The 25,002-nt window shown below is 40.8% G+C and overlaps 1 protein-coding gene across 4 annotated transcripts in view; it reads left to right on the top strand.

Moving 5' to 3' along the window:
• The window catches only part of TNRC6A (trinucleotide repeat containing adaptor 6A), a 147,987-nt gene that overhangs the window by 53,562 nt on the left and 69,423 nt on the right, over window positions 1-25,002 (top strand). For all 4 annotated transcript variants that reach the window (XM_089682420.1, XM_089682421.1, XM_089682423.1 and 1 more), the window contains one exon: window positions 5,341-5,362. In XM_089682420.1, the coding sequence (XP_089538546.1) occupies window positions 5,341-5,362 (22 nt within the window). The remainder of the gene's footprint in view (window positions 1-5,340; window positions 5,363-25,002) is intronic.

Raw genomic sequence — 25,002 nt, 5'->3', positions numbered from 1 at the left:
GTTGCCTGCATACACTCAATATTGTACCACTCTCCAGTCCTTTGGTCAACAAAATGCCTCTTGCTACAGCCAAATATTTCATATTTTAACTCATTGGTCCAGAGCACCTGCTGCCATTGTTCTGCACCCCAGTTTCTATGCTTTCATGCATAGTTGCGTTGCTTAGTTTTGTTTTCACATTGGAGAGATGAATTTTTGGCCTCATTTCTTCCATGAAGGCCACTTCTGGTAAGACTTCTCCAGACAGTAGATGGGTGTACCTCGGTCCTGCTGGCTTCCACCATTTCTGTGCTGATGGCACTGCTGGACACCACCTGATGTCAAAGGGAAGTAAGCATAATGTCTTTCATCTACTGCATTGTTTCCTTGGCCAACCACCTTGTCTACGGTCCTCAACATGGTCCTTTTCTTTGTGCTTCTTCAAAACCGCTTGAACAGCACATCTTGAGACCCCAGTTTGCTTTGACATCTTTGCCTGGGAGAGACCGTGCTGATGTAGTACAACTACCTTGTGTCTTTTATTGCTGTGCTCAGACATGGTGTATGACCTTAGATGTGAAACTGTCTACCACAACCTCACCTTTAGTAGCAGAGTTTTTGGCTTTTCCTCACCCAATTTTAAGCTGCCTACTCAGTGCTTTCTGTTTGTTAAAGTGATACCCCTCATACTTACCTGCTTTATGCAGTGGTTTTGCACAGAGCAGCCCAGATCCTCCTCTTCTTGGGTCCCCCGCCGGCGCTCCTGGCTCCTCCCTCCTGTCGGGTGCCCCACAGCAAGCAGCTTGCTATTAGCCACCTGAGCAGGTGCACTCCCGAGCCACGGCTCTCTGTGTTCATTCACACATAGAGCTGAGGGCTTGGCACTTCCCCCTCTCTCTCCAGCCATTGGCTCCCGCTGCTGCCTCAGCCAATCAGGAGTGAGAGTTTCCGGATAACCAGGGCTCTTGTGGACATCGCTGGATCGCGATAGGGCTTAAGTGTTAGGGGGGGTTGCTACACACAGAAGTTTTTTTTACCTTCATGCATAGAATGTATGAAGGTAAAAAAAACTTAAGCCTTAAGAACCATTTTAATGACTATTTCAACCTACATATGAAATTGATGATCATTAGCACCTGCTTCATCTAACTGATTAACCATACACCTGACTCTAATCTTACAAAATCCCTGACTGTGCGAGTGTAAGAATTGATGCTGGTTTGAAGCCAAAGGGTAGTCGCACCAAATGTTGATTTGATTTAGATTCTTCTTCTGTTAGCTCACTTTGCATTTTGTAAATTGATAATAGACAATTAAAATATATATTTTAGAAAGTAATCTTACTTTCTTACGTTACAGCTTTTCTTCACACCTGCCAAAAACATTTGCATAGTAGTGTGTGTGTGTGTGTATATGTACATGTACAGTATCTCACAGAAGTGAGTACACCCCTGACATTTTTGTAATTATTTGATTCTATCTTTTCATGTGACAGCACTGAAGAAATGACACTTTGCTACAATATGACATGGTCAGTGTACAACTTGTATAACATGTAAATTTGCTGTCCCCTCAAAATAACTCAACACACAGCCATTAATGTCTAATCTGCTGGCAACTAAAGTGAGTACACCCCAAAGTGAAAATGTCCAAATTGGGCCCAAAGTGTCAATATTTTGTGTGGCCACCATTATTTTCCAGCACTGCCTTAACCCTCTTGGGCATGGAGTTCACCAGAGCTTCACAGGTTGCCACTGGAGTCCTCTTCAACTCCTCCATGATGATATCACGGAGCTGGTGGATGTTAGAGACCTTGCGCTCCTCCACCTTCCGTTTTGAGGATGCCCCATAGATGCCCAATAGGGTTTAGGTCTGGAGACATGCTTGACCAGTCCATCACCTTTACCCTCAGCTTCTTTAGCAAGGCAGTGGTTGTCTTAGAGGTGTGTTTGGGGTTATCATGTTGGAATACTGCCCTGCGGCCCAGTCTCCGAAGGGAGAGATCATGCTCTGCTACAGTATGTCACAGTACATGTTGGCATTCATGGTTCCCTCAATGAACTGTAGCTCCCCAGTGCCGGCAGCACTCATGCAGCCCCAGACCATGACATTCCCACCACCATGCTTGACTGTAGGCAAGACACACTTATCTTTGTACTCCTCACCTGGTTGCTGCCACACACGCTTGACACCTTCGGAACCAAAACGGTTTATCTTGGTCTCGTCAGACCACAGGACATGGTTCCAGTAATCCATGTCCTTAGTCTGCTTGTCTTCAGCAAACTGTTTGCAGGCTTTCTTGTGGAGCATCTTTAGAAGAGGCTTCCTTCTGGGACGACAGCCATGCAGACCAATTTGATGCAGTGTGCGGCGCATGGTCTGAGCACTGACAGGCTGACCCCCCCCCCCCCTTCAACTCCTGCAGCAATGCTGGCAGCATTCATACGTCTATGTCCCAAAGACAACCTCTGGATATGACGCTGGGCACGTGCACGTAACTTTTTTGGTCGACCATGGCGAGGCCTGTTCTGAGTGGAACCTGTCCTGTTAAACCACTGTATGGTCTTGGCCACCGTGCTGCAGCTCAGTTTCAGAGTCTTGGCAATCTTCTTATAGCCTAGGCCATCTTTATGTACAGGAACAATTCTTTTTTTCAGATCATCAGAGAGTTCTTTGCCATGAGGTGCCATGTTGAACTTACAGTGACCAGTATGAGACAGTGAGAGCGATAACACCAAATTTGACACACCTGCCCCCATTCACACCTGAGAACTTGTAACGCTAACGAGTCACATGACCCGGGAGGGAAAATGGCTCATTGGGCCCAATTTGGACCTTGTCACTTAGGGGTGTACTCACTTTTGTTGCCAGCGGTTTAGACATTAATGGCTGTGTATTGAGTTTTTTTTGAGGTGACAGCAACTTTACATGTTATACAAGCTGTACACTGACTACGTCACATTGTAGCAAAGTATCATTTCTTCAGTGTTGTCACATGAAAAGATTGAATCAAATATTTACAAAAATGTGAGGGGTGGACTCACTTCTATGAGAGTGTGTGTGTGTTTTATTTATTTATATAATATAGAAGTTATTTTAGCCTTCAATTTGTTCTGTTTAACTTCACACCCATAGTTTGTTTTTGTTTTTTTGTTTTTCCTGGTAGATAGCATTCCCAAATTTTGAAATAAAGCTTTTTTTAGTTTTAGGATTTTATCAGTTCTATAAGAGCTTTGGATGGCAGCTGTTTTGTACAGATCCGAACCTTGCCTGTACTCTTGACAGCAGTGTTTTCCAGCTAAACATATGAGTGAGCAGAAGGATGCGGTATATCCTAGGTCCCAAACTGGCTAAAGTTCTGATTTACAAAAAAGAACTTGGAGGTGCAGAATACATATCTTTTATCAGAGTTTTGTCTGTAGCATTTGCTAAATGCCTCCTAAAGTCTACTAAATGCCTTTTTATTTCTAGCTATATCCATGCCCCCTGTTAAGATTAGTGTGCAGCACTTGCAGCTGAGGGCATATTGAGAAATGTAAAGTATAACTAAAGAATTTTTTGAAATATAGATTTGGATAGAGTGGTGAGGGTTTAGAACCACTGTAAGATATATAGTGCTGTCAGTGCCTCTGCTAATGTGTAACTAAAGGCAAAACTTTTTTCCATTTTTGTTAGTGTTTTTTTTTTTTTTCAGTTTGTCAGTTTTTGTGCCATCTGTGTCCTATAGGGTAGATTTCACTTCCTGCCCCATAACCAAAACAGGAAGTGAGAGGAAATACCTTCAAAGTGAGGTAATCCCTGGTTGTCACCAGAGCTAGTCTGCTCCTTGGAAGATTTCCCCACTTAATGTTTTGATGTCTGCCCAAAATTTGAGATTTTCTTTTACTTTTCAGTGATGATGGGAAACAGGATAAATAAAGAGGGTGAATCTCCCTAAAGGGCACGAGACAGCAATACAAAACTGACAGGTGTTCTAATCCCTCTCTGCTCTGTCCGCAACTTAAAAATAATTTGCCTTTAGTTATACTTTAAGTAGATTCACTCTCATTGTCCAGATCACCAATGTCACCAGGAAAAAAGTACGGTAAATTCACAAATTTTAAATTTGGCAGCAAATCATGAATAGAGGGAAAATCTTCCAGAGGACACTTGTTCCCGTAACATCTAAGAAGGGTGTTTCCCTCACCTTGGAAAGATATCCTCTCACTTCCTTAATAAAGAAGGGAAACATCCCTAATGAGTCACATATGGCAAAATGAAGACAATGATTTTAACCCTCCATGCTGTCCAAAATGAAAAATGGTTGAAAGTGGCATCATTTGATACAGATTCCTTTTAGAAATAGTGCTAAATGAAAAATCGAATTGTCCACAGTAACCCATTGTGTATGAAAGGACAGGTTCACATTTACCGCTTGAACTTTGGAAGGTTTTACCCCCTTCATGACCAGGCTGTTTTTGCTATGCTCTACTTTTAACTGGCAATTGTGTGGTCATGCAATACTGCACCCAAATTAAATGTAATCTTTTTTCACAAATATATATATATATATATATATATATATATATATATATATATATACACACACATACGCACTGGAATTTACATTGCTATACAGGTGCTGGTGATCAGCGACTTATAGTGGGACTGTGATAGTGTGGTGGGTAATCTGGCGCTAGTTGACACTGGCTGGGAGGTGCACTAATTTTGACACTGAAATTAATAGTAACATTAATACAGTGATTAGTGCTAATACTGTACAGTGTCACTGTACTAATGACATTGGCTGGGAAGGGGTTAACATCTAGGGGCAATCAAGGGGTTAACTGTGTGCATAACAATGTGTGCTGATTTCACTTGCAGATCTTGCTGTTTTTTTTTCTCCCTGCTTTTCAGGGAGAAGAAATGGCAAGATCGCTCTTCTGTTTGTTTTGACAATACAGAACTTGAGCTGTGATAGGACACAGCCGATCAGCATTTTTAGCCAAGATCATTGGCTGAACCTGTGGACAAAATCCTGCTGTGTCCAACCACAGTGCGGGTTGGCAGGGGGGCTTCTGCGCATGCCCACAAACCCTGGAAGATGTCAGTTATGTATACATATATGTGACCGAGCCTGCCCTTGCCTCCCTGCCGCAGTAAATGTACTGTGGGGAGGTGGGAAGAGGTTAATACCATGTTTTTTTGTGTTTTTCTTTTTTTTCCTTTTTTTGTCTTTCTTCTCCCCACTATATCTTGCCTATTCAGAATACATACCTATAAGTGGATGTGGACATATTTCTAAAAAAATCTTCCATTTAACATTATGTGGTTTTTTAACTTTAATAGACCGCAAACCTTTTTTTTTTTTTTCTCTTGCAGGCCTCTGATCAAAAAAACAAAGGTAGGCCCCTTTAAGTGTGTTCTTGTAATCTGTGGTATTTGGCGTATTGTTTTGCAGAGATTGTTTTTATGTAGCCTTTTACCTCAACATGATCTTTGGATTGCCGTAGTCTTGTGTAAACACTGGTTTCTTCAAGAGAGTAGCTTTCCTCTTGTACAAATATTATCTGCACTTCCTTTTTACTGTCTTTAGAAATAAACTTGTTTTGCTACAGGAAGAAGCAAAAACCTGAAACTTACACTTTTAGTGAAAGGGCAACTAATATCATCCAATATAAAGATACCTTTATGGAAAGTTAGGTATATGAGATTTAAAGAGTCACCAGTGCACATATATAATAATCCTCATCTACATTTATGAAGATGTTATAGCAGGTTGGACTGACTTTTCAGGAAATACCTTGATTGGTTACTCCCCTTGCTAGAAAATGTGTCCAGCTCTAAGACCATCCTATCCTCTGTCTCAGCTGTTTAGGAACCAGGGGCGGACTGGCCATTTGGAAACTGGGGCACTGCCCGAGGGCCCGGGGTCAGTAGGGGGCCCCATGAGATGCTCCTGGTATCTTTTTCATAGGCTTTTTTGAGTTTTGGCAAGGACACAGGGGCCCCATGATCCCCTATTGCCCGGGGCCCCATGAGTTGTCAGTCCGCCCCTGTTAGGAACTATCAGATAACATAAAATCTATTAAAGGTTAGCCATAATAAACATTCTGTATAGTTTTAGTGACATAACTCACCTGTAATGAAGGATGTCATGTTGGTAGCTGAAAAATCTTCACTGCAGGAATGCCCTGTCCTCTTCCTGCTGCTGAACTTCCAGTGCTGTGGCAGGTTGGGAGGTTGTTTACAGCAGCTTCCCAGAAAACCTGAAGTTAACCCCTGCAGCACTTGAATTTCAGCAGCAGGATGATGGGCAGTCTCAAGTGAAGATTTCTACAGATTCTAGCTGGCTCCACACGACAAGAAACCATTCATTGAAGGAAAAGTATGTTTGTGTTTTTTGTTTTTTTGTTGTTTGTTTTTTAAGCTAAGCTTCAGCTTTAACCACTTCACATCCTTAGGTCATCTTATAACTTCCGAACTTGAAGTGGTTAAAACAGGCAGCGATATCATTCAGCCATCAGTGTCTATCAGGGTTATCTTTCTCAGATGGGGATCACCTGCTCTGTATAAGTGATCTGGGCGGCTGTGGATCCAATTTATAATATTAAGAAAGGCCAAGCTGGCCAAGGGTCCATTTCTTTGCAGAGTCCCCTGGAGCCACCCCTACGTGCACACTCCTGCCTGGCATTGCAGCCTGGTGTGTCCATGCCCCTTGCACCCACACGCACAAGTAGCTCAAAACCCCATGAATGTCTCAATCACAAGCTCCTATAGGGATTGACAGCTGTGGGTGGAGAGAGATGGTGGGACTTTGTAGTGCCATTGCGGGCTTTGATGTGAGGTTACAGGGTACGCCTACTCTAACCTCAAGTTTGGAGAAGTGACACGGGGGGATCAGGAGTATGCAATGTTTATGCTATTAAATAATAAGTGAAAGATCTGTTATGGTATATGTTTGCTACACAGACATTAACATGTTAATGGTAAGAAAAAAGAAAAGGGTTTGTTACTACCTTAAGGTAAAAACCGAACCTTTCATGAGAGAAATATGGGGGCTGCCATTGCTGACCTGTTTCTGCAAACTGCAATGCACTGTGTCTTCTGACACCTTTCTGTCGGAACCAGCATTACTTTTTTCAGCAATCTGTAGCTTTTTTTATTGGTTTGGACTACTTGGGCTAGCCTTCTCTCCCCACATCCATCAATGAGCCTTGATGGTCATGACCCTGTCACCGGTTCACTGGTTTTCCTTCCTTGGACCACTTTTGGTTGGTCCTGACTGCTGCAGACTGGGAACATCCCAGAAGAGCTGTGGTTTTGGGGATGCTCCGACCCAGTCATCTAGCCATTACAGTTTGGCAAATGTCGGTCGTTACGCTTGCCCATTATTTTTCTCCTTTCAGCATGTCAACTTCAGGGACAACATGTTCACTTGCTGCTTAATATATCCTACCCACTTTCAGACCCCAATATAACAAGTGATCAGTGTTATTCCCTTTTACCTGTCAATGGTCATAATGTTATGGCTGATTGTTGTACATTGTAGGCAATTATCTGGAACAATTATAGAGATTGGAAAAGTCAGAATTCCTTATTTGTAGGCTTGTACCACTCCAAGAGACTCAAGTGATTTACTCTAGAGCAGTCTTTCTCAACCAGGGTGCCTTGAGGTTTCTTCAGGGGTGCCTTGGCAAAATGTCTAAGAAGTGCCCAAACCTTGTATACAAGCCAACGGGTCGAAAAACACTGCCTTTTAGTTACACAAAGCCACAGGTTTTCATTGTGCACCATCACTAACTTCTACCCGCCAGTGTCTTGACGACCAATGACCTCATCAGTTGATAAGAAGGATGTCAACTGCTTGCACAGCATCCTAGTTTGACCCTCCTCTGCCCCCTCCATCAGTGCTGGGGTCACATTAGCACAGTCATGGAGAAAAACTGAAGGAGAAGAGAAACACTGGAATACTAGTCGGTACCAGTGTGCAAAATTGTATTTGCTTTGGAAGAATAAATCACCTCTAATGTTGGGTGTCCTACATGTGTGGATGCTGATGAAAAATATACAATTATTAGAATAGTTTTTCACATTTTAGAATGGGGTGCCTCAAGACTGTCCATAATTTTAAAGGGTGCCTTGACTGAAAAAAGGTTGAGAAACTCTGGTCTAGAGGGTGTCACTGACAGCCAGACAACTAGCGTTTTCAAAAGGATGTCGGTAAGTAACAGCAACTTAAACGTGAGCAGCTGTGTGGATAAGTGGTTACCATTCATGTTGGTTCAGTTTCGTATGTGTAGGGTTTTTGTTCTCCTTGTCTTTACATGTGTCTTCTCTTACAGTCCATAAACATGCTGGTTGGTTCGGACAGCTTTGGATTATATGGACTCTAGAATGATGATGTATTGTAGCAGTGATTTCAAATAGTAAGCTTCTTTGGAGATAGGGACTGATGAGAACAGGGTGGATTTGATTTAAATCAAACTGATTTAAATCACGATTTAAATCACTAGTCGGTAAGGCTTGATTTAAATCCTAGTTTTCTACATAGACTAATTCTTGCTGGTATAACTTTAATAGGCAAGTAGATGAAGATTTTTAGAATAACTTTTCATATTAGTTTTCTTATCCCCAGTTTAATAGGTTAATCATTCATATTTGGACAACTTTTCTGTTGTACTTAGGAAGGAGAAAAATAATCATTACCTTAATAATAACAATTTAAATAGATTTATTCAACTGAAACAATAACATTCCAGCATATGTGATTTGCTTAAACATCCATGTTTGTTAACTAATTTGGCTAAACAAAATATATATATTTTAAGAAACTTAGACTGTCAGCCCCTTCCTCCTCACACTTAGTTTCTTCTTGTGCAGATCTATTCCACTCCAAACAATCAGAAAAATATTGTTTCTATTCTATTCACTGAACTTCTTGAAACTTAGCAGTGAAGGGGTTGATTCTGTATTCATAGGTTTGTAGAAGTTAGGATGAAGGTCTTTTTCTTAACTCTGTTCATGTTATAACATTTTTGCTGTGAAGAAGAGGCATGTGTTCTCCGCTGAGTCAAATTCAGTTTTGAGAACTGCAAAAGTAAACCAACATCTGTGATAATATCTTGTAGGCAGAGAAACTGCCCAATAATCTTACAACAACCTCTGGAAGAGCATGACATTGTGAATGGATTCATGGAATTTATTTACCAAAAAAATTAAACATATTCAGCCTTATTCTACATAATTAAAAAACGAATCTTTATTTCATGATGGAATAACCTTTGGATGGTAATATATTTTCCTCAAAAAGCATTTTATTTAAAAAAATCCGATTTAAATAAAAAAAATCCGTTTTTTTTTGTGTTTTTTTAAATCATTGATTTTTATCCACCCTGGATGAGAATAATAATCTCTGCAGAATGGTAGCATTATGTAAATACAGGAAATAAAATTAGTAGTGTCAACTGGCTATGTTTGTATATTGGGTTACTGAACAGAAAGTCAGTTGTTCTCTCAATTTGCTTTTCCACCACTCTGTCCATCAAATGAAGAGAGGTAGCCCTGTGTAAGTTGCTAGTTGTACACTGAAGATTACATATGGCTGAGAACTCTCTTCCTACCCCATGGGTCCACCAAACCCTGTGAGGGGAGTGAGTCACGTCCCCTATACTTGGAAGTACCAGTTATTTTTTTTTTTGTTCCCTGCGTGGATGATTAGGGCAGCTGGAGAGCTATATGTACAATGGGGAAAATAATCCGATCCCCTGCAGATTTTGTAAGTTTGCCCATTTACAAAGAAATGAAGGGTCTATATTTTTTTTATGATAGATGTATTTTAAATGACAGCGACAGAATATCAACCAAAAATCCAGAAAAAAAACATGATACAAATGTTATAAATTGAATTGCAGTTCAGTTAGTAAAATTAAGTATTTGATTGCTAAGAAAAACATGACTTGGTTATTGGTGGAGAAACCCTTGTTGGCAAGCACAGAGGTAAGATGTTTCTTGTACAGTTTATAGACCCTTCATTTCTTTGTAAATGGGCAAAATTCAAAAATCTGCAGGGGAACAAATCATTATTTTCCTCACTGTAGCTGGGGAGGGTAGCAGGTAAATGACCCTATTGCTTTGCTAAGAATGGGCAAACAGATTTGCTTTTAGGCCTCATGCACACTTATTTCCTTTTTTGTAAACGCTGTTTCCCCAGGAGAAAATCTGTGTCAAAAACACACCTAAGCTGTGTTTCTTCCTTTTTTTTTTTTTTTTTTTTTTTAAACCAGTTACGAGTTTAACAACTTTTGGAGTTTGGGCATTTATTTAATTGGCCCAAATTTAAGAGTGATATTAAAGCCAGACTTTTTTTTTTTTTTTTAAATAATAAACATGCCATACTTGCCAGCTCTGTGCAGTGGTTTTGTACAGAGCAGCCCTGATCCTCCTCTTCCTGGGTTCCCTGCTGGCGCTCCTGGTCCCTCCCTCCCGTCTAGTGCCCCTAGAGTAAGCAGTTTTCTATGGGGGCACCTTAGCAGGCTCGATTGCAAGCCGCTGCTCTGTGTGTGTCCATTCACACAGGGAGTAGCAACTCGGCCCTGCCCCCGTTCTCTCCTTTTTGACTCACTGGCTGTGATTGACGGTAATGGGAGCCAATGGGTACGTTTTAGGGGGGTTGATGCACACACAAGGTTTCTTGTTTTTTTTTTACCTTCATGCATAGAATGCATGAAGGTATAACAAAACTTTAGACTTTACAACCACTTTAATTTATTTTGGCCACTGAAATTAATATTAATTTGTCAACACACAGCTGAACTTCTTTTGTTTATTTCCATGTGCGAACCCCCCAAGTTGTAATTTTCGTGACTTCTTTGCCAAATTGGAAGCTAGTATACCAGCAACTGCTGCACAGCTATTGCCTTATAGCTGAAGCAGCCATTTTTGCTTGTACACTGTCCAGTTGACGCTTGTGTTAAAATAATTCAGATCGTGTGACAGTTTGGCACTTGAATCTGCATGTTTAGCTGGTGATCCCTGCCTGCTCCCTGATTTTCTTTTCTTTTTAGCAGTGTGTTTTGTTTTGCAGCTTGTATTGATTGGAGCTCCTAACTAAATGGCTTTGTAATTACTTCCCTTGCATATTCCACTTGCATTTGATTCTTTGCAGTTTCTCACGTGCAAACCAAACCTAATCAGTTTTTGATTAAGCATGGTTTTCCAGCAGCCTAGGCATGGTCTGCTAGCTGAAAATAAGATGAATTTTCCTTGGAATAAAAATTATCTTTAAATAATTTGGAACCCTAGTGTGGTTCCTTTTGCATTTCTCTTGTAAAAAACACTGGGTAGGGGAAGACAGGACATGAGCAAATAATTAAGGCACAGAATAGGTAAAGTCTGTCCTGCTAGGAAGATTAAGACACTGGAAGTGAGGTCTGTTCTCTCTAACAGGGACACAAATGGTGGTGAAATCCTGGCAGAGGTTGCATCCGTTAGGCTCCATTCACACGTGTGCAACTTGTCATGTGACTTTGGACACTAAAGTCACATGACAAGTTGGACCCAAAATTCTTAAGTGACAACCGTTCAGATATTTGCGACTTAAAATAGCTTCCTGCACTACTTATGCCCGACTTAAATGCCATAGACTGCAATGTAAACTCTCAAAAGGCGCATGAAAGTTGCACCTAAATGCTATACATGTGACAGTTGTGCAATAGTTGTCTGTTACCATTGGTCGAAGCCAAAGTCACATCCAAGTCTCACCCATCCAAGGTCACACTCAAAATCTTGCTACTTTTGGAGTCGCACTAGTGTGAATAGAGCCCATTAACCAAAGCCAAAGAAGGCTGACACTTTTTTTTTTCTTCTGAGAATGCAAATCATCTTGTTGGTATGCTGATGCTTTTCATAGTGTATATAAAGATATAAAACCAACTCCTTTTTTTTTTTTTTTTTTTTTTGTGCTTTTGGATAGAGATTAGAAGGGTTATAAACTGTCCTTTTTGCTGTCCCAGAGATACAGCTGGAAAAAGTGATTTTCCCTCTTAGTTGTCACCAAAACAAGTGTTCCATTGGAATATTTCCGTTCAACTCCTGTTCCTATGACAGCTCAAAAATGGTTGGATTTCCCATCACTTTTTGTACCAGAGACCATGTTCACTAGGACAAGTAGGGGGTGACTTCCCCCAGCAGGGACATGGACAACAATAAAGGCCTGACAAAGGTGCTATTTCCTACATTGTCCAAAACAACAATAAAAAAAAAAAAATCTTTGATTTTATGTACTTTAAGGGTTTGTGCACATTACTTGCATTGCGATTGCACAACATACGTGCGTTGTGGTGCTGTTGAATATCTCAAATGCACCAGAGCACATCACAATGTAAAATTTGTGTAGAAGTGTGCTGTGCCACAAAGGCATTTTCCTGCCTTGAGGTGCCCTGTAGCTCATTCGTTTTTGTAAAGGAACTTCCACAAATTCCAAAAATGGTCATGTGGAGCGATGCGTCCTTGCGTGAATGGAATCCATATAGTTATGTAAACCCTTACATATCCAACCCTCCCCACGCGATACTTACAGAAGTCCTGATTGAATTCTCAAATCCAGTGAATGTTAAAACTACACCTTCCAACTGCCACCATGGCTGAAGGACTGTAGTTCTCAATGGAATGCATGTATGGTGATGCCATTGTACTTTGTCCATTAATACTTCTTACAGCTCCAAAGCAGAAGGTTTGTACTGAGATATGGGCCTGAGCTGCAGGAGGAGTGTGCAGGAGCAAGAACACTGCTCACATGATTCACTTTTTGCAAAATTGGTCAATTTATTTATTTTCTGCAAAGGTGGAATTCTCCTTGAAGTATATCTGTGTCTTAACTGCTTTTTTTGGTGCTTGTGTGTGTTTTTCATATTTTGTAATACTTTTTTTGTTTTTAAACTTTCATTACTTTCGCAAAGGGGGGGGGGGGGGGGGGGGTAAAAATTCAGAGACAGGTGCTTTTTATTGTGAAATCCCCTGCAGTAGTTCTGGACTCATAGACAGGTGAGCCCAGGGACCACGAGGAGAAATATGCTCTTTAGGGCTTATTTTACTCATCACTCACTACAAAACTGGGTGGTGGCCAAGCAAAAAAGGGAGAACACGGTTTGAGGGCAGTACAAATATTTCTAAAGGGGGCCAATAAATGGTTGCTTCCACTGAAAAAAGATTACTTGCTAGTTTAAGTTGAATTAGTTCCTAGGATTTGTCCCTGAGGTTTGCAGAATTGGTTCCTACGATTTGTCCCTGAGGTTTGCAGAATTGGTTCCTATGATTTGTCCCTGAGGTTTGCAGAATTGGTTCCTACGATTTGTCCCTGAGGTTTGCAGAATTGGTTCCTAGGATTTGTCCCTGAGGTTTGCAGAATTGGTTCCTAGGATTTGTCCCTGAGGTTTGTAGAATTGGCTCCTAGGATTTGTTCCTGAGGTTTGCAGAATTTGTTCCTACGATTTGTCCCTGAGGTTTGCAGAATTGGTTCCTAGGATTGTCTGAGGTTTGCAGAATTTGTTCCTAGGATTTGTCCCTGAGGTTTGCAGAATTGGTTCCTAGGATCTGTCCCTGAGGTTTGTAGAATTGGTTCCTAGGATTTGTCCCTGAGGTTTGTAGAATTGGTTCCTAGGATCTGTCCCTGAGGTTTGCAGAATTGGTTCCTAGGATTTGTCCCTGAGGTTTGCAGAATTGGTTCCTAGGATTTGTTCCTGAGGTTTGCAGAATTGGTTCCTAGGATCTGTCCCTGAGGTTTGCAGAATTGGTTCCTAGGATTTGTCCCTGAGGTTTGCAGAATTGGTTCCTAGGATTTGTTTCTGAGGTTTGCAGAATTGGTTCCTAGGATTTGTCCCTGAGGTTTGTAGAATTGGTTCCTAGGATTTGTCCCTGAGGTTTGTAGAAATGGTTCCTTGGATTTGTCCCTGAGGTTTGCAGAATTGGTTCCTAGGATTTGTCCATGAGGTTTGTAGAATTGGTTCCTAGGATTTGTCCATGAGGTTTGCAGAATTGGTTCCTAGGATTTGTCCCTGAGGTTTGTAGAATTGGTTCCTAGGATTTGTCCATGAGGTTTGCAGAATTGGTTCCTAGGATTTGTCCCTGAGGTTTGTAGAATTGGTTCCTAGGATTTGTCCCTGAGGTTTGCAGAATTGGTTCCTAGGATTGCAGAATTGGTTCCTAGGATTTGTCCCTGAGGTTTGTAGAATTGGTTTCTAGGATTTGTCCCTGAGGTTTGCATATATAGGATGAACTTGTGTTCCCTGTTAGGGCTCATTGACACAGACATCACTTTGTACAGATGTGTATAGTTTTATAAAAGCTGTGATCCAGTTCAGACAGTTGAGCTAAGCAGCGTAAAAACAAAACAAAATAATCTGCGTTGGCGGCCTGCATTTGGACCGTGTTGTGTGCAAGTAGCAAGATGCTGTGTAAATCCATACAGCCGTGTGAATAAGAAATATATATTATAGAATGCATATTATACATACATAAAATATACTGACAATAGTAATTATAAATACGTTAATTGTTGAGTGTTTAGATGTGTTGTGTAATTATCTGCCTTGATATTTGTTCACTGCGGTTTATGTTGGATATGATTGTGCAGTCTTGCGTTTTTACCTGAATTTGAATTTTTTGGGATACACTTTTCCTGCACACAGCTCTTGTGCAAAATTGCTTGAAATGTAGCCAGCGTTTGCTATTATTATTATTACATCGAGTTTATATAGCGCCAAAGGGTTTGCTCAGCGCTGTACAATGGGGGGGGGGGGACAATACATGGCACAGTATTAAAAAAGAAACAAAAACAGCTGCAAAGATGCCTTTATAGCGGTTTCACATGCAAAAGGTAAATGTTCTCCTTTTGAATAACAAAATCCCTGTAAATGTTTGTAAGCTGCATATTATATAGTCATCTGGCCACTCTGGTGTGCAGAAATAGTTGCTCATAACTTCTTGTACAATTTCCACCCCTATATGTGCATACAAAGTACAGACAGGCACTTAAACTGTTAAATTAGAAGCCGATTCCTAATGTCCTCTTCCTCTGCTGTGGCTGTCCTGGAGGATTGAACAGTCTCGCTTGTTACATCACCAGCCATGCACGGCTCTGAAAGGCTCCTGCTGCTTGCTCTGGCTGCAGAAGAGTTAACTGCTCCCTGTTGTCTGCGGGGAAGGGAGAGAGAGAGTCAGGCATTTGACAAGCTTGACAATGGCTGCCTGTAGACGGGAGTTGCAGTTCTAGCTTCAGTGAGTTAATAGGTTGGCATACACTGAAGATATTTTCCAGAGCGGATAGCTGCACTCGCAGCTACGGCCATTTTTTTTTTCTTTTTTTTTTTTTCCTTCACAGGGAAATTTCTAGCGTTGTGGATTACGTGTGCTTTTAAAGCCAGACTTCCTCCGTGTGCCCTTCAGCATTCCTAAACTGTCAACGCAGAGAGTGACCGCGCACTGCAAAGCCCTTATCTGCCGCTTAACGCACTCCGTATATTTCTGATTTCAACTGTTTGTTGTTTTTTTTAGCTTTGGCTATTTTTTATTTTATTTTTTTTAATATTTAAAAAAAAAAAAAAATTCCCCTCTCCCTTGGGTCCAGCGGCCTTAATGTTAAGACAGCTGCCATTATTTATTAGAAGGGAGGGAGCACTTGTCCAAACGGGCCCCTCCATCAGGAGGAGTTGGCAAACAGGACTTCCACGGCAGTAAAATGACACCATGCTTCTCCTCCATTTTCTCATGAAGTCTGCTGAGTGGGAGAGCAACAGGAGTTGGAAACGTCTTGCCTTGGATCCTTGCTGCGTAACTAGCGCCTCAGAGGCTTCCTTTTTGGATTTCCATCAGGTTTGTGGCTGTACAGCTGGCTCTGTGCGTGTGCGTGTATGTCCTTGCCTCCCTCTTCCTATAGGTTTTACCATGTCTGCGCTGCCCTCTGGACGGGATCCGAACATGAATGCTACGCACGTAAGCCTGCTATGAAAAGCCTTGGCAAAAACAAAATACCAGTACAAGGGCGAGCAGATTGCTAGCAGGGTGTACTGCTTTTAGTGGGCGGTTGCTGCAATTCACTGTTGTTTTTATTCTGCTGTATAGGAAGTGCAGCATTTCTAGTATTTTTTTTTTTCCCGAAAGAATTACTAGGTTATATTTAATTGGAGAAAGCTCAGTTATTTTGTGTGCAGCATTGTACAAATGCTTGTCTTTTCCATCTTATTGATGTAAAGTAAAGCGCCACCGGTGTTCTGTAACACGAGAATCACCGCAGGGAATAGGCTATTTGTTGTGCTTCTGCCGTTGTGAAGGGATTTACTATTAGACAGGCGGAACTGCTGGATTGACTTGTGCTGCGGCTTTACGTTTGCACAGTGAATAGTGAAGCTGTCCCTGTTTGCTTTGCATGGTAATAGGGTTTACATACAGATAAATGGATTCAGCAGTGCTGCTCTAGTCTCCTGGATGAGCTTGCGGTGTACAGTTGTGTTCAGAATAATAGCAGTCCAACATCATTAACCAGATCACTGTTTTTTTTTTTTGTATAAATTATACTTCTACATGGCAAATCAATTACTAGTAGGTGTAGTAGAGTAATAGAAAACCAACAGTCATGACATGCATGCTGCTGATTCTGTGTAATTGAATCACTAATTGAAAGGGGCATGTTCAAAATAATAGCAGTGTGGAGTTCAATTAGTGAGGTCATTCAGTCTGTGAAAAACAGGTGGCAATTATTTAAGGACGAAGGCAACAAATGCTGTACATGCTGAGTATAGTGCATTTCTCTATGAAAATCTGAGTAAAATGGGTCCTTCCAGACATTCAGAAGAACAGCGTACTTTGATTAAAAAGTTGATTGGAGAGGGCAAAACATAATGAAGTGCAGAAAATGATAGGCTGCTCAGCTAAAATGATCTCAAATGTTTTTTTAAAATGGCAACCAAAACCTGAAAGACATTGAAGAAAACCATTAGAAATGGATCGAAGAATAGCCAAAATGGCAAAGACTCAGCCAACGATCAGCTCCAGGGTGATCAAAGAAAGTCTATCTGTGAGTACTGTAACAGTTAGAAGATGCTTATGGGAAGCCAAGATATCGCCTCGCAATGTCCCATTGTTGTAAAAAACGATGTGCTGAAGAGGTTACAATTTACCAAAGAACTCCATTGACTGGTCTAAAGAGAAATGGAGCACCAACCTCACTCCAATCGAAAACATGTGAGGTGACATTAAAAATGCTGTTTCCGAGGTAAAACCAAGAAATGCAGTAGTCCAATCATCCTGATCTGGAATACCTGTTCATAGGTGCCGGATGTTGGTTGACTCCATGCAACACAGATGTGAAGTAGTTCTCAGAAACCGTGCTTACACAACTAAATATTCAGTGATTCATAGGAAAGTTAAATCTTCAAGCATTTTTCAGTTTATACAGTAAGTCCTTATGCACACGGGACATTTTTACAGCGGCTGTTTTTGGCTTTTTTACAGTATTTTTCTACAGGCATTAAACTCCCCAGCATGTTATTCTATGTGTCCATGTGCACACATAGACTGTAATCAGTATTTTTTTTGGCAGGGATGTTTTTTGACTGGAAAAAATACCCAGGACTAGTGGGTTTCTAGAGGAGCTTTTTAGCTGTAAAAACGCTCGACCGCTGAAAAACATTGTAAAACTCCGCAAACCGGCGTTTTTGGACCTTTTTTTGACCCAAAAAATGTTTTTCTTGTAAAAAGATGCGAACGCGGAAAAACACAGATAAACGCTAATGCAAAAACGCTTAAAAAAAAAAAGCTGAAAAACTCACGTTTTTAACGTGACTTTACACAGCTGACGTTTACCAGCGTTCTCAATGCCAGTGTGCATGGAGCCTGACATGTTTGAGTTTGTAAACAGAAATGCAGACACTATTTTTTTGAAAACCTAATATTCCTTTTTCTTTCTGTAAAGTATTAACAAACTTTAATCGTTTTTCTTTGTTTTGATTTGGAATGGACTGTGCAGTGTTCCCAGTGCACTTGTGTGTATGGACATAAAAGCCATTAGAAGGATTTTGAGCTTTACGCACCTTTTTAAACTCGCTGCTATTATTTGTAAGACAACTGTACATGCTTGCCTAGTGACTCATTATTGCCTCAAAATGGAAACTCTGATGTGTCTTAGATTAGCAGCTGGTCATTTGCTGAACACAAAGTTTGTTTTTAAAGCAACCTCAAAACTTGTATCTAGCTGTCATGCATACAGTTCTAGGGAGTCCTGCTTGCAGCTTTAGGGGTCTTGGCTTAAAATTTCAACAGTCTGCCTATGTTTTGTGTGTGTTGTGGTTTTTTTTTTTTTTTTAAAGGGTTGTTTTTATTTATTATTTATTTCAGGTACTTGTATAGCGCCATCAATTTACGCAGCACTTTACACATATATATTGTACATTCACATCAGTCTCTAACCCGCAAGGGGCGTACAAATTAAGGTCCCTAACCAGGGGCAGACTGACCATTTGGAAACTCGGGCACTGCCCGAGGGCCCGGGGTCAGTAGGGGGCCCCGTGAGATGCCCCTGGTACCTTTGTCATAGGCTTTTGGAGATTGGGCAAGGACACAGGGGCCCCATGATCCCCTGTTGCCCGGGGGCCCCATGAGTTGTCAGTCCGCCCCTATTCCTAACTTACATTCATACACATATTAGGGCCAATTTAGACAGGAGCCAGTTAACCTACCAACATGTCTTTGGAGTGTGGGAGGAAACCTGAGTACCCGGAGGAAACCCACGCAGGCACAGGGAGAACATGCAAACTCCAGGCAGGTGGTGCTGTGGTTGGGATTCGAACCAACGACCCAAGTGCTGCCAGGTGGAAGTGCTAACCATTTAGCCACTGTGCTGCCCATAAAGGTCATTTTATTTCTCCTATGTTGTGTGTAAATATGAAGCTGAATATACATTAGTAGATTTTCTAATGAATGTTCGTATGAATACTTGAATACTCCTAAGAACATTTGTAGGAAAATGATTTGTACATTTCTTGACTACACAAATGTTGTTTGAAAGTATTTCAAAATGTTGTTTGCTTTTATCCTTCTGTTTTGGAATGAATGTCATTTTACAAATATGAGCTATTTCTAACACTGTTAGGCTACGTTCACACTAGCTTTGTCAGCAGGCGTCTGAGAAGCGTTCACGCTTCCCAAATGTCTGTCTAACGCCTATGAAAATTCTGCACATGGCAGCACACAGTGCTGTTCACACTGAAGCTTTCACGTCGAGGCAAAACTGACGCCTCTGGGTTTATTTACTAAAGCTGGAGAGTCCAAAATCAGACTCCCTTCTGCATAGAAACCAATCAGCTTCTAACCTCAGCTTGTTCAATGAAGCTTTGGCAATGAAACCTGGAAGCTGATTGGTTTCTATGCAGAAGGGAGTCTGATTTTGGACTCTCCAGCTTTAGTAAATAAACCCCCTCATGTCAAGTCAGGAGTTGAAGCCTCCCATTCAAGTCTATGGTGTTGCTCCTCAAACGCCTGGCAGGCGTTTGCGACGCAGTTGCAAGGCGTTTGCGGAGTGTTAATATCATTTAACTTCATTATAGGCGTTTGTGGTGTGGTTTTAACGCTTGGCAAACACTTTATCAACCGCCTCAAAACCGTGCATGGGTTTTTGGGGAACGTTAAAAACGCTTCTAAAACGCCTGTCAACAACTGTCAAACGCTATAGGAGTGTTTGGCAAAAGTTAGAATTAAAGTCCAATGTGAATGAGCCCTTAGGAATTTAATTATTGGACAAACAACATTTTGCATCCAGCACATTTTCTTGTCACTGTGGTCGAAAATAAACATCAGTCTGACCCGAAAAACTATTAGAAACGCATTTTCCTGTAGAAATTGTTACCTAAATTCTACTGTTTTATGGCCAACGTTAGTCTAATCGATTCTTCTTAAAGTGTATCTACAATATTGTAGTAGAAGCTTGTGTTCCTTTCTTTTTACCTGGTGATCCTGCCAGTAATCCATTTTCTGTCCTAGAGTGACAGCACTCACCCTGCTGTATCTAAGGAGCAGTTTTTCTTAAACATGGAGGATAGATTGAATGTAATGTTCCTATAACAGAGTGCATGGTCACAATATGAATGCATTGCAGATAAAGGACTTTGTAATAAAGGAAATGTTATTAGTGTCCCTTTTATTACATTTATTTGTTTAACCACTTTACCTCCGAAAGATTTTACCCCCTTCATGACCAGGGGATTTATTTTTGCTATTCAGCACTGTACCACTTTAACTGGCAATTGCTTTCTCATGCAACACTGTACCCAAATGAAATTTATATCATTTTTTTCTCACACAAATAGAGCTTTCCTTTGGTGATATTTGGTCACCACTGGGATTTTTATTTTTTATTATATAAAAAAAAGAAAACTGAAAATTTAGTAAAAATATATTTTCTACTTTCACTTATAAAACATACCCAATAGAATTTAAATTTCTTTATAAGTTTAGGCAAAATGTATTTTACATGTCACAAGTGCCGGCAGTAATTGGGGGCTGATCCTGCTAACACTGCGGTTTTTTTAAGGGATACTATACTATTGTGCACACTGGTATAGTTATGATCATGATCAAAATCATGAGGGGGGGATTGGAGCCAGTACACAGAGACTGAAGTTCATTCTCAAAGATCACTACAAAAACAAAGAAATCAGGTTTCAGTTGGTATCATTCATACCAAAAAGAACCCGCTCTTTGTTTACATTGGGGGGCTGGCAGTCATTGAAGATGCATTTTGGTACAAGCCCTGTAGCTACAAACTTTACCAAAGAGGTTTACATACTTGAATTTCAAAAGTCATGTTCAGTCTTTGCAAAACCATAGCTTTCAATAATGTAATATCTGGGGATCCTGCTGTAAAAGTCTTTTGTTCAGCATCTTCCTTTTGCATATATCACCAGTTGCACTCCTGCATTGTTACCTGTTAAAATGTTCGGTAGAAACTATACAGGGCCACGTATTATTATTGCTGGTCTGCCATTTGTTGCCATCAAGAAGCCAACCCTGAACGATATCATGGAGCCACTGCTGAAGTGCATGTGTACAGGAAGTGACTGAAAAAGGCTTCAGGAGATTTGCAGCACTAAGCTGTAACAATGAATGAAAAAAAGGTAAAAACCAGGTTTTAAATTAAAAAAAAAAATAAATAAATATATACTGTATACAATCCTATTCTATATAAATTGCCTGAGTAAAGCTAGATGTCCTTCTGCTGGGTTTTACATCAGTTTTAGGGGTCATTCACACAGGTGCTCAGCCCTGTACAGGATGGAGAGCCATTAGTTTGTTTTTCTGAACTATCGCTGCATACATGTAAAACTCAGCTGCGTGGGTTAGTCTGTATAGCCGATGCATATCCATTCACTTATATGGGATACCTGCATGCAGCTTGGTGCTAGTTCAGAAAAATAGAAAAGCATCTTTTCACACTGTACTGGGCTGAGCACACCTGTGAATGAGCCCTTAAACGGATCTTTTGCATGTTTATCTAAAACATTAAAAATGTTACCGTTTCTATATAATAGTAAAATCACCATTGTATTTATGCACAGTAAGTGACTGCAGTTAAAGCGGAGCTCCAGGCTCCCCCCAAAAAATTAAGTCAGCAGATACAAGTACTGTAGCTGCTGACTTTGAATATACAGTGAAGGAAAGAAGTATTTTCTTCCCTGCTGATGTTGAATGTTTGCCCACTCACAAAGAAATGATCAGTCTAAAAATCGAATGGTGGGTGTATTGTAACACTGAGAGACAGAATAGCAACAAAAAATTCAAAAGAAATGCATGTCTAACAAATGATGCACTGATCTGCATGTTCATGAGAGAAATAAGTATTTGATCCCGTTTCAATCACCAGGATTTCTGGCTACCAGGTGTCTTTCATACAGATAACAAGCTGGGATTAGAAGTAGTCTCTTAAAGGGAGTGCTGCTAATCTCATTTTGTTACCTGTATAAAAGGTACCTGTCCACAGGAGCAATCAAACAATCAGATTCCAAACTCTCCACCATGGCAAAGACCAAAGAGCTGTCCAAGGATGTCAGGGACAAGATTGTAGACTTACACAAGGCTGGACTGGGCTACCAAACTATCGCCAAGCAGCTTGGTGAGAAGGTGACAACAGTTGGTGCAATCATTCGTAAATAGAAGAAACTCTGTGTTACAATACACCTACCATTCGATTTTTAGACTGATCATTTCTTTGTGAGTGGGCAAACCTTCAAAATCAGCAGGGGATCAAATACTTATTTCCTTCACTGTAACTGCACTCACTTGTCCAGGGGATCTAGCGATGTCCTCGCCCAAACTGATTCTTCAGTCAGCTTTGGGTGCAGGTGCCGGCATCTTCAGTAAGGGAAACTGGAAGTGAAGCCTTGTGGCTCTACAGCCGGTTTCCTACCAGCGCGCTGCGCTTGGTGAATGATCCTACAGTCTTCTGGGACCTATGAAGTGTCTTTGGGGGGGGGTGTATGGGCTCGAATCTCTGGCTCAGATCGCCAAAGCTGATCTTACCGGAAATAGGAAGCGGGTACCTGTCAAAACCAGGTACCCGTTCCCCCCCCCCCCCTCCCCTACAAAAAGTGTGTGTGTGTGTGTAAGGGGGGGGGGGGGGGAGAGACAATCAAGCGAAACTTCCCCTTTTGGGTGAAGTTCCACTTTAAAAAAGTCAATTTCCTGCACCTGCTTAGTAAATTAAGTTTATCCGAATTCGATATTTATCTGTCTATTGAGAATACGACAAAATAATTTGCATCCTTTACTGTCATAAATAGGCTCATTGTCATCTGTGACTTGTATGTAGATATCCCGGGCTGAAGTTTTCCTTTGAATAAGGCCACACTTTCCCCGTGGTGTGGTCTGCAGTGGTATTTTATGGATGTGATGAACGTATCCATGTGTCATCTGTCTTCCCCTTCTGACATCTCATTTTTGAAGTTTGCAGTCATGTGTGAAATAGACTTGCTGTGACACAGCAGTGACCAGAGCTAGTGGCTTCAGGGCCTTCTGGCTCTGGATTTCAGGTAGTTGTACACGAAGGGTCCTGTCTGAGGTTTGGCGTTTTTGTTCAAGGCAAAAGTACGGGCAAACAGCTTTCGGTCCTCCATGAGACAGACGGGAGCGTCACACTGTCATGGTGCAGCACAGCAAGATTGCTGCCACAGGCCGCGTTTTGGCAGCTAGTACCACTGCCAGATGGGGAAGCGCCGCAAATGTGTGTAATGCATGAGGTTGGGCCAGGATTTCAATGGTTAACAAAGGGGTGACCTATCACCTCCAAGCCGCTTGTCAAATGCCTGTGGAAAGGGATCCAACTTGGAATGCTTTTTTAGAGGCAATGACAGCCGCACATCTCAATGAGCCCTTAGTAGTTTCTGCTGTGCAAAAGTAAATACAATTACTGCAGACTCCCGTTTGGGATTGTGGCTTTTTTTTTTTCTTTTTAATTTACACTTTTTATTCATGCTGAATAATGCAGCTTTTGCTATGCTTTTCTGCAAATAGGAGATCTACATCCATCCCAAACAAGATACTTCTTAGCCATTCACAGAATGCTTTGTATTCTTGAACCATTCATAGAGTACAAGATGTTCTGCAAATGGTCAAAGGGAGGGGGGCAGCAGGCCAGCAGCATAGCACTTTTTTTTTTTTTTTTTTTTTCTTCCACTACAGAAATGATTGTCTGCTTTAAAAATTGAGCAGTTAAAGTATATCTGCACCAAAGAATAAAGGTGTAACATATTATTATTATTATTTCAGGTACTTGTATAGCACCGTCAATTTACACAGCGCTTTACCTATATATATTACATTCACATCAGTCCCTAACCCTCAAGGGGTGTACAATCTAAGGTCCCTAACTCTCACATTCATACATACACATACTAGGGACAATTAAGACAGGAGACAATTAACCTACCAGCATGTCTTTGGAGTGTGGGAGTTAACCAGAGTACCCAGAGGAAACCCACGCAGGCACAGGGAGAACATGCAAACTCCAGGCAGGAATTCGAACCAACGACCCTAGTACTGCCAGGCGGAAGTGCTAACCAATTAGCCACTGTGCTGCCCATAAACATGTGTATTGCAGCTTCTCAGCCCATAGGCTTCATGCACAAGGGCATCAAAATACAGATGTTTGGAGCTAATTTCCAAACACATGTGGAAGCATGCAAAGCACTTCTATGGCTGGATTCTCTCTGGATATTCAGCAGCATCTGGGTGTGTTCAGTCTAGCTGCATTTACATTTTTCATGAAACATGTTTTCTTATAAACGGTTAATGTTAACAAGTTTTTTCCACCTTATATCTTTTATTTACTATGCACATTTTTGCAGTGATGCAAGTACCACAGTTCTGGGGTTTTGCTTTAACCACTTCAAGTCCGGACACTTTCATCCCCTTCCTGTCCAGGTCAATTTTCAGCTTTCAGCGCCCATCACATTTTGAATGACAATTGCGCGGTCATGCAACACTGTACCCATGGGACTTTTTTAGCATTTTTTTGAGACAGATAAAACTTTATTTTATTGGTATTTATTCACCACTGGGATTTTTATAATTTTGATTGATATATATATATGTGAAAAGTCCAAACATTTTGAAAAAAAGTGTTTTTCTTATAAAATTTTTCAAATAACTTTTTTTCATGAATCTTGGCCAAAATGTATTCATCTATCTTTTTATTAAAACAAAAAATAGCCCACATTAGTTTATAACCAACAATAGTTAAAAAAAATAATTTTTACATTTTATTCTATTTTTTTATATATATTTTTTTTTTCAACCGTCACCCTAGCAGTACAGTGTCACTATAGTGACACTGTACTACTTGTGGGGGGTGACGAAGTTTTTCTTTCTTTTTTTTTTTTTTTTTTTTTTTTTACAGATTGCTTTTACACCCATAAAGTTTGTAAAAGCAATAATTTCTCCTTCTCTCTGGCTGCATTCTTGCAGCCATTGAGAAATACTATGAGAGCTGTGATTTGGTCA

This window comes from Staurois parvus, unplaced genomic scaffold (assembly GCF_062004578.1).
Source record: "Staurois parvus isolate SC_StPar_1 unplaced genomic scaffold, SC_StPar_1.0 ptg000289l, whole genome shotgun sequence".
NCBI lineage: Eukaryota > Metazoa > Chordata > Amphibia > Anura > Ranidae > Staurois > Staurois parvus.
The sequence above is the reverse complement of the archived record's forward strand: the minus strand, read 5'-3'. Positions and strand labels throughout refer to the sequence as shown.